Source organism: Nuphar pumila, chromosome 7 (assembly GCF_984573655.1).
Source record: "Nuphar pumila chromosome 7, dmNupPumi1.hap1.1, whole genome shotgun sequence".
Lineage (NCBI taxonomy): Eukaryota > Viridiplantae > Streptophyta > Magnoliopsida > Nymphaeales > Nymphaeaceae > Nuphar > Nuphar pumila.
This window is the reverse complement of record NC_143255.1, coordinates 41,432,027-41,442,732: the sequence shown is the minus strand read 5'-3', so window position 1 is coordinate 41,442,732 and position 10,706 is coordinate 41,432,027. Positions and strand designations below refer to the sequence as shown.

Genomic DNA, 10,706 nt, shown 5'->3' with positions numbered 1-10,706 from the left:
AACCCCTGCACACGCCTTGCCACGAATCCAACGGTAAACGTTCATACGTTCCCCACTCGGGCCCCACCACGCAGAAGAATAAGCTCTTGTCCCTCTTCCAGCCGTCTTCCTCGTTCCCTGTGACCTTCCTTCCTAGTTCCTTCTTCTTACGGTCTTACCTTCCTTGCCCATTTCCCAGGATCAAGATTCCCATCGACGACCCCGCAAACCAAACACATTCGGCGACGGAAGGAGAGGACGAGATGAAGAATGGGTCGGCTTCGATGTCGACGAACTTCGGCAAGAAGGCGCAGAGCCACCGGCAGAGGAGGATGAAGCTGGACGGAGAGGCGGAGGCATGCACGCGGGACGAGGCGATGGCCGCCGTGGAGACCGCCATATGCTACAAGTTCGACAACCGGACGCTGCTGGAGATCGCGCTCACCCACTCGTCCTTCCCCAACGCCACCTCCTACGAGCGACTCGAGTTCATGGGCGACTCCGTTCTCGGCCACCTCCTCACCATCCACCTCTACACCAACTACCCACACCACGACCAAGGCAGCCTCTCCCTCCTCCGGGCCGCCAACGTCAGCACCGAGAAGCTCGCCCGCGCCGCCGTCAAGCTCGGCCTCTACCCTTTCCTCCGCCGCAACTCTCGTCCCCTCGACGGCAAGGTCCGATTTCCCCCCTCTTTGTTTCTCTGCTTTCACCGCCGGGGTTTGGGGTTTCTCAATTGGTGGTGATATCTGGTTCAGGTGCTGGAGTTCATGAAGGCCATCGAGCAGGATGACGCGATCGCCAGCGTGAAGCCCCCCAAAGTCCTCGCCGATATCGTCGAATCGGTCGCGGCCGCGGTTTACGTCGATTGCGGCTACAAGCTCGATAAATTGTGGCCGGTACTTAATCTCTTTGAATCAATGGTTTTTTATTATTATTTTCTTTTTTTCTGTAACTCGCGCTTCGTCATTGCTTTAATTTTTCAGAAGAATTTTTTGGGGAATTTTCGGTTCTTTTCAGATCGTTCGAGAAATGTTGGCGCCGATCGTGACTCCGGAAACGCTACAGAATCATCCGTGGACTGAGTTGCTGCAGTTGTGCCAGAAATTGGGGAAGGAGTTGAAATCCCAGGCGAAATTGGATAAGACGGGCATGAATGTGGTTGATGTTATCATCGATGGTGCGAAGGTGGGAACAGGTCGCAGCGAAAACAAGGACATGGCGAAGAATGGCGCTGCGAGGGAGGCCCTGGAGAGGATTAAGGAGAGTCAAGGAGTAGAGCCGTTGGTCGAAGTGGTTGTGGATTGTCCGGTGAGTAATGGGGTGGATGAAGACGGTGCGAAACAGAAGTTGAATGTGTTTTGTAGTAAAATGCGTTGGCCTTTCCCTACATACAGGTATGCTTTTATTTGTTTCATTCTTTTACAGGAATAATTTGGTATCTTAAATTAACATGAGATACCAAGATGATTTTTGCCATTATTTGTTTATATTACTTATCATAATGTTAACGTTGATTATTATGGAGTTTCTGGCTGATTTTTGTCATGACTGATTGGAAGTAAGGGATATGAAGCCTGGAGGTGGCTAGGAATGTGTGCATTGTATAAGTTGTTTGGTAAGTAGGGAATTTAGTGTCTTATGGTCAGTGTGACAAATATCACGAGATTTATGAAAATCTCGCGAAAATATTGCAAGAAATTACCTAAATGTTTTAAACTTTTTATTGAAAATATCGCTATTTTTTTAGAAACATAAATATCGCTTTTTAAACCCATTATTTATGTTTTTTTATCGTCTATTTATAGTTAAAAAATATCTGTTTTATTTTTTTAAATTATATTTATTTATTTATACAAATTAACTTTTAATTTACTTTTTATTGCCAACATTTTGTGGAAAAAACTCAATATTTAAAAAAAAAATATCAATTCCTATAGAGTTTTGGCTGCTGATATTTTGCTGTTTTAAACTTTTGTCACTATGCTTATGGTTCAACAAAAATGTTTTTTTGTTTTTAATTTGTGAACATGGTATTTGAGGTTTGTTGGAAATCATTGTTAGTTGGTCCCTATGATCACAACCCATGAGCTGCAACCCACATTCAAAAAGATCTCATATACTCTACCATGCCACATCCTTCCTACACACATTTTTAGTAATATATCTTTCTTTTTTTTTTTTCGTTTTTCAGAATTGGAAACTCTTGTCTTTTTTCACATGTATGATGTGATAATTTAGAATTTGGTGGAATAACTAACTCGCCAACTAGCCTCATCTTAATCTTAGTCATAAAATACCACCACTCAGCCTTATCAGCACCAAAATTCCACCAATGTCTGGTCGACCCATATTCATTGGCAATTAAACCAGTCTTTATCCACTAAATGATGCCATTTGAACTCTAAATAACTTACTAGAGCAATTTTTGCAACGGCATGCTTATAAAAACCATTGGAGCAATTGAGTCAGGGCACCTTACTCAAAGAGAGACATCTTATCTTGAAGGCGTGAAACCCTGTTGAGAATGTATTTCTTGTTTCATTGAAGTGACATTTTAGAAATTTTTTATTGCACTCCTAAGAATTTGAGATTTTTAAATTCCAGGATTGTATTGTTTTTGGATCCCAGTAATTTTGGGCTCCAATTTCTAAGTATTAGGATCATCATTTATTGAATATCTAAACTCTGTTGAGAATGTATTTCTTTTTTCGTTGAAGTGACATTTTAGAAGACAATTTTTATCGCACTCCTAAGAATTTGAAAACTTTAAATTCCAGGATTGTATTGTTTTTGGATCCCAGTAATTTTGGGCTCCAAGTTCTAAGTATTAGGATTATCATTTATTGAGTATCTAAACTAAGAAATCCCTGTAATCACTGGATCTTTACAAGAGCTTGACATAGTTTATAATTTTGACTTGGAATATTAGGTTGCTCTTTCGTTCATGTCCTCGTACTGGAGCTTAGTTTTGGAGTATACCTTTTTCAATAACTAAAGGTAGAGGCAAACTTGTTGAACCTTGTAGCAGATCCACATCCATGCAAAATGGTGACATGGTGCCTTTGTTGAATAACACAGACATTTTTCTGTAGCACATTTTTATTGCATCTTGTATAATTTTTAGTGCTAAATCTTATCCATGATCATCTGTATAATGTAATGCCAATATTGTTGTAAAATTGCTAAATTTTATGGAATTCAAAGATCGGCAGTTAAGATGTCTGATTTTATATGTTATGATCTCAGATAATATTTTTTGTTTTGTCCCCTTCAACTCAGTTTTGTAAGTCAGACATTAGAATTGAAGAAAGAGAGATGCTACGCAGCTGTTACTGTACATATTGCTTCTATGGTTAGGGGATTGCATCCTTTATTTAGGTCAAACAAACCTTAATGGAATCAGAGTTACCGGAAGCGCGCTTCCCCGAAGCGCGAAACATCGCGCTTCTGAAACATGCAGGGAAGCGTGCTTCCCATAAATTGGGAAGTGTGCTTCCCCCTCACTTCCCCATTTTATTCATTTTTTTTGTAATTTTATTTTTTTTGCTTCCTCCTCGCTTCCTAGGTCGCTTCTGAGACGGTTCATAATTTTCTTCTAAGTCATCCCACGCTTCCCGCTTCCTAAAATTTTGAAAGTGCTTCGCTTTCCGCTCCCGCTTCCTCGACTGGTAACTCTGATTGGAATACACATGTAATATGTTTTAACTTTAATTATCCTTGGGAGTTGAAGCAATACAAGCTTGTGTGCTTGAACTTTCTTGTTTGCTGCTTTTCTTAAGATTGCTTGTACATGCTTTAAAACGTAATGCTTGGCTTTACATCTAAGGTGACAATATTTAATTTTTCTTTTATTAGAAATACTAGTAAACATGGCTTCATGTATTCATTTAGTCCTATTCTTTGTCATTGTGCATATCCATCACCACATATCTCAGTTAAGAAGCCTAGCAATCACTTGTATTGTCATTCTTTTACCACTCCTTATTCCATCTATGCTTGGAAATAGATTGTCTCCTCGATTTGTTGCAAGCTATATAGTGTAAGTAAATTTTACATAGGACAGAGTGGTAAATTAATAGACTTGAAAGACTGAAACATTGATTGAAAGTTGGCTTTTAGATATGAATGGATGGGTGTAAACACCCCAAAATTTTCACCTTCACTCACAAACCCTTTCATCTTGCCACTGGGACCCACTCTCTACAACCTTCGGGGAACCAACTGGTCGACATCTGAGTCAGGGTTGTTCATAGCCCAAATTCTACAATAAATATCAATACTTTATCCTATAATCAAGATTCAATTCTCGTTCTGGCTCAATCTCAATTATCAGTTCTCATTCTCAGATGAAAATTTTCAATCCTTTGTGTCTGCCAGGAGTTCAGATTCCAAGTCCCTCATCAAGGATTTACATTTCATGTGTCATTGCATATTACTGCATGCATTTTGCATCTCATTGCAAATCATTTCATGTCATCTCACATCATTGTATGCCATTGCATGTAATTTCATTGCATTGCATGGCATTCTGGAGATTCAGTACTCCTGTTTTTTAAAATATTTAATCTAGATTCAATTTTAAAACTTCTCTTTCGAAATCAATTTCAAAAACTTGAGTTTTAGGTCAACATTTACCATTTGTCAACCCTCAGGATCCTATATTTCAAAATGATTTTCTTAGAAAATAATCTGGATTTATTCCATACTCAATTTTTAACTGATTTCAAATCTCAGATGAGACCCATTTAGGTGGTGTCGCTTTTGGATTTCTTCATTTGTCGAAATTCTCAAAATTTCAGAGTCCTAGTCGAATCAGGACTCCGTCTTTTCATCTTTTTGAACCTTTTCAAAATTTTATTTTGATTTTAAATCAGAGGTAGTCATATCCCTTGTCTATTTTCTCTATTTTTGGCCAAAATTATAGAGTCCCAATCAAACTAGGACTCTATCTCAGAGTTTCAGTTGGATTAGGACTCTATCCCAATTTCATCATTTACTCATATTTTTCACTTGTTTTCGAAAACCTTCTCATCTGACTTTCAAAAAGACAAAAATCTTAGAGTTTTGGTTGGACTAAGACTCTGTCCCAAAATCCTAATCGAATTAGGACTCTATCCTGATTTTATTTTCTTCATTTTCACCTATTTTCAAAAGTCCTTTTTTAAAATCTCATCATTTGCTTATCAGAAAACAAAAAATTCGCGAAGTTCTAGTCGAATTAGGACTCTTCCTCATAGTCCTAGTTGGATCAGGACTCTGAATCCGACTCCGATTTTCATCTTATTTTTACTTGTTTTCTAAAACTCTTTCATTTGTTTTCTAAGAAATTCCTAAATTTTAAGAGTTCTAGTTGAATTAGGATTCTTTCCCAGAGTCCTAGTTGGATCAGGACATTCTGATTTCAGTCTTCACCTTGTTTTCATTTGTTTTTGCGAAAAAACTTCTAAGACCTTGTTTGTTCAAAATTTTGAGAGTTTTAGTCGAATTAGGATTCTGTCCCAGAGTCTCAATTGGATCAGGACTCTAGTTTCGATTTCAGTTTTCATCTTGTTTTCACTTGTTTTTGCAAAAAGTTCTCAAAATCTTCTTGTCTGTTTTCAGAAAAATCTAAATTTTAGAGTTTCAGTTGGATTAAGACTCTAGTCTAGAGTTTCAGTTCGCTCAGAACTCTATTTTAAATCCTTTGATTCTTATCTGGTGATCAACTCTGTTTCAAAACTCTTTTCAGTCTTTATTTTCACTTTTTCAAAACCCTGATGTGGAGCCTACATAGTTGGCGCCACCTTTAGAAGAGTCCCAATCCATTTAGGACTCTATTTGGTTTAGAACCTCAATTTTATTTTCAAACTTTCCTTCAAAAACTTCCCTTTTTAAAATCCTTCATTTCAAAAACTTGATTTCCAAATCAGTTTTCAACCTTCTTCAAACAGGACCCACTCTGCAGGGATGCGAACCCCTAATTTTCAATCTCATATCATTTTGTATCATTCATATCTCAAAAATACAAAAAAATACTTAGCTTAGATGTTCTTTTGAAGTTTTTGAGAAAAAAATTGCTTTTAACACTTTATTTTCAAAAATTTCAAAATCGTTTTCTGAAAAATCAAGTGGGGCTCACACTGGGTGGCATCACACTTGAAAGTTTTGGTTAGTTTAGGATTAATCAGTGTCCTAGTTAGGTTAGAAGAGTCAAAAGTGATTTTAAAACTTCATCTTTGCTTTTTAATAGTTTTTAAATTCGAGTATTTAAAAACCAAATGTGGGTCTGCTTAGGTGGTGCCACATTTGGAATTTTTTTTTTATTAATTAAGTTAATTAAGTCAATTAGAGTTAGATAAAGTCCCACTTAGGCTAGAATTCTCCAAAAAAAATCGCACCCCCCATATGCTTAATCTTAATTAATTAAGAGGAGTTCTAGTTAAACTCGAACTCTCTCTAATTAAACCTAGATTTTTTCTATAAAAAGGGGACCAAGGGGGTAGACCCCTATGTGTTTTTTTTCTCCTTCTCTCCCTCTAAAAACCGTGGTGCTCTCTTCCAGCAGCAACCCCAAGGTAGGTCATATTCTCCTCTTTCTTTTTGTGTTTTCTTTTTTTTTTCTTTTTTTTTACTCTTCACCATTATTGTCCCTTTATGCATGATCTTATTTTTTTCATACAAATCCCATGATCCATGATTGAATAAGATGATCCACTGATCATCTAAGATGATTTATATGCTTTTGGTCCATTAAAAACGTTTAGATCATGTTTATTATGTTAAACACCCAAAAAAAGATCGAGATTCAACTCTTCAATGGTCGAATCCCTCTTTTAATGGCTAAATAAAAAATCTAATCGTGCTTTCGCTGAGTTTTTTATTTTATTTCACTGTATTAATGTTTATTTTATTCACTCAAGCATCAAATCCAAATTTGTGACATTATTGGCATATTTTTCTTATTTTTTTCACGTTTAGATTAGGGTTTTTCAAGCTTTATCTTTAATATGTGATTTTCAATCCGGGGCATGCAGAGACAACGCTATTTCATGTTCATTTTTTTGTCGAAAAAATCTATTTTTTTTAGGGTGGTTCACGGGTTTATCAGTGATTTCTTGTAAAAAAATCGAATCATTTTGGGTTCTATAGCTTTATCAAAAAAATAGAAAATTGAATCGTGATTTTTAAACCGTGAAATCACTATTGGGATTCGGGAACAACTTGCAGATGTGATAACTCTCTCATCAAAGATCTGATTTATGATTCGTAATTTGCAGTAGTTTCATATTGATGTCTAGTATTTATTGTATTTTTTTTCATATTTTTATTCATTTGTCTGCTTTTTTTTCTCTGTCAGAAGATAGAGTCGGTTTCTCAGAGCTTATTATACCTTGTTTAAACTCTAGATCAACTTGTGTCGATTGTATCTCCTTAACCAAAGATTTGTTTGACGATCCGTAAAAGGGAAAACCTTTCTCTGTGTGTCTTCTATTCACTGCTAAAATTTTATAATTTTTGAATATGATTTGCTATATTTCTCTGTACCCAAAACCGGATGCATGTATTTCAGCTCCTTATATATTCGTCGGAATCAAGTGTATATTGTCAGAACGATATCTCTCTAGCTGGAGATGATTTTTTCGATCTGTAAAAAGAGAAATATTTATTTTTTTTGTCTAGCACCTCTTTGTAAAATTTTTTAAATTTCTATGGTGATTTGATACCTAATTTAGGCCTGACACTGTGACAGCTACATGCTCGTGGGCAAAAATTGTATATTTTAGGGTTTTATTCAATTTTCGTATTAAAATAATGTCAAAAACATATTATTTTAATTTTAGGGTTATCAGAACTATCCATGTCAATTTTTGTTGATTTTTAAGTTCATTTGATGTATTATTGGATTAAATCATAAAAATAGGGTGCCTGTGAAGTCCCGATTTGAGTAAAACACTGTTAAAATTTGTTTTTTTTATAATATTTCAAATTTTTATGCATGTTTTTCATATTTTTAGGGTTTGATCATGTTTATAATCATGTTAGGGTACTTCATACCCGATTTGAATTTGATTTGAATCCATTTGAGCCCTAAATCAAAAGTTTTACTAAAATATTTTCTGAAAACCCTGATTTCAAGGCCATAGTCTTGTTTTTAAGGGTATTTTTGTTATTTTCTTCAAAATCTGAATTTCAAAGTTGTTTATTTTTATTATTTCTTCAATTTTACATCATATTTTATTATTTTTATCTCAGAGAAACATGAAAAAAGGCTTATATCTGGATAAATCCAATAATTTTCATATATTACTAGATAAATCCAGAAAAGTCAACATATTTTCACTAAAAAGTTTTCTAGTTTTGCAGGGACATTCAAGAGTGTATTTTATTTTTTTTTCTTTTTATGTAAATTGTAATTATAAATTTGGAATAAGAATATAAATTTCTATTTAGATTAGGGTTTACATGTGCATATAGTTTTATTTTTTTTTTAATAATGTTACTGTGTGACGGATGATGATTCATGCATATTCAAATTCACCATGTTTTATACGAATGATACGTGCACTAGCTTATAAAAAGTTGATAAACTCGATTGAGTTTGTATTTATGTCCATAGTCAGAATACGAATAAAATCTAGATTTATCATCTTCTTTTAAGTCACAATCGACCTACACTCTTAGGCTATTTTAAAAAACCATTGCATATTTCAAAGTTTTCTAAATATTTTTCTCCTTCTAGAATCAAATGGATTAGATTCAATCCATATATGTGGCCATAGTCGGGATACGAGGAAAGTCTATTTTAATGAAATTCTATAAGGCACATAAACTTTCTTTTTCAAATAATTTTCTCAAAAGTTCTTCAGAAAATGTTTTCTCAAATTGCATTCATTCATTAATCTAGGTTAAATTACATCATGAAAAGCTTTCATAGGGCCACACGCCCATCCTTTTGATGTATTTTCCAATTCCATCTCATAAAATCAATTTTCTCAAAAATCATTTGAATTTTTCCAGAATTCGATTTTCTCATAAAGCTCTCATTTTCTTCAGAAAATGATTTTTCTTTCTTCAAATTACTTCTCAAATCCTGATTCACGATTTTCAAAGCCTCTACTTTTCCAAATATTCTAAAGTATTTCAAGCACACATCATGTTTTTTAATCAAATTTTTTCTAGCACATGCTTGATTTTTTGTGCATTTAGAAAATATAACATCGATTTAGACAAGTTGAGCAAAGCAAAACACTAGACTGATTCTTGGTTCAATTATCCTTGGTAATGGTGTCAGGAACGGTTGAACCTCGTATCGACAGACAAGTCTCATTCTTCGAAATTATCCTGCATTTTAAAATGAATGTGAGTTATTTTCAAAATCTTTTTGAAATGTCAGTTTAACTTGCAAAAGTAAAATTTTGCGATGATAACAATGGGTAACTAGGTTGCAAAAAACCAACTTGGTAGATGGGACAAGGCATAATGATGATGATGATAATGATGATAACGATAAACATCACTTGATTTAACTTTTTCATAGTGTTCCTAGTTTCCCCAGTAACCAAATTTAATTATTATTAAGAGAAACAAACCTCTTTAAGGCACTTTGTGGAACGGGAGAGTTCCATGTACAATACTTATGTCATCTGAAACATCTTTCCTGATTTATATAATTGAGAAACCAAAACAATCTGCTGAACACCTCCCCCTCTCTCTCTCTATACATTGTCAGTCTTCTGAACAACTCCATGCTTGGGGGTTATTTTATGTAGTTAATTTGAGTATAGGAAACAGGGAAACAACAGGCTCAAAACTCGTGAAAATTTGAAATTTGAAATCATAAGCTACTGAACCTTGTTCTTCTGAGTTAGCCGTACACAAAACACTTGTGGTTGTGCTTGGACCAAACAAGTGAAATCCTTGTTGCGAAATTACAGCAGATAGGGGTCATTACTTGTGAAAATTGGAAGCCTGATGTGATTGCGTTTTATATATTGACATATGGACATGTACTTATTGCTGCCCATATAAATTTTGCCAAGCTTGTTTCACCTTCTGGACACAAGATATCCTACTGACTATTACTAATTTTTGAACTGCAGACTTGTTGGAACGGATGGACCAGCACACGACAAGAGATTTATCAGTTCTGTTGAGGTCTCATCATCAGATAATAAGGTAATCATTCAGGGTGAAATGAAGGGGAGGGTGAAGGACTCGGAGAATTCTGCAGCTCAAAAAATGTTGTACCACTTGCGTAATGCAATGTATGTGAGAAGATGTAAATATGCAAACATGGTTGCACAATAAGTTTATGGCGGTTTGACACTCCATGTATAGGTGATTTTGTAGACTGGAACCTTCAGAGAATTTCCAGTCCCTTACTCGAATATGCTTCCATTTTTATCTGAAAGCAGTTAGTGTACAAGTTGGATTTGCTGTCTCTCTCTCTCTCTCTCTGATGTTTGTTGAGTTTTATATAATGGTTAGATTAAAGGAAATGTGCTGAGAAATAAGAGAAAAAAGGTTTTATTCAATAGGGCTAAAACAATTCAAATAACAAGCTTAGGTAAAAGATGGAGACGGAATCTGAAGGTAAGAAGGGAGGTGGATGGAAGCTGGACACTACCAATTTGATGTGTTGCGAGGAACATTACCAAACGGTGAGGAGTGTGGTGCGTGGCTGGAAAAACCCTGGTCACCAATGGATGGAAGTCTGGTGCCCCCATCCTGCTACAAAATCAACA

General features: G+C 35.4%; 1 protein-coding gene across 3 annotated transcripts; it reads left to right on the top strand.

Annotated features, from left to right (window-relative positions):
• Positions 1 to 216: 216 nt before the first annotated feature.
• On the top strand, positions 217 to 10,405 carry LOC149832042 (ribonuclease 3-like protein 2). Of its 3 annotated transcripts, XM_090012338.1 has the most exons (5): positions 217 to 656; positions 738 to 878; positions 1,000 to 1,376; positions 2,912 to 2,979; positions 10,062 to 10,199. In XM_090012338.1, the coding sequence occupies exons 1-4, from the start codon at positions 243 to 245 to the stop codon at positions 2,946 to 2,948; spliced, it is 969 nt and encodes a 322-aa protein (XP_089868464.1). In that variant the 5' UTR covers positions 217 to 242; the 3' UTR covers positions 2,949 to 2,979; positions 10,062 to 10,199. The 3 variants fall into 3 exon arrangements, with proteins under 3 accessions (XP_089868464.1, XP_089868462.1, XP_089868463.1); XM_090012336.1 differs by lacking the exon at positions 2,912 to 2,979 and having other exon boundaries at positions 10,062 to 10,405; XM_090012337.1 differs by lacking the exon at positions 10,062 to 10,199 and having other exon boundaries at positions 2,912 to 3,212.
• The last annotated feature ends 301 nt before the right edge of the window (positions 10,406 to 10,706 follow it).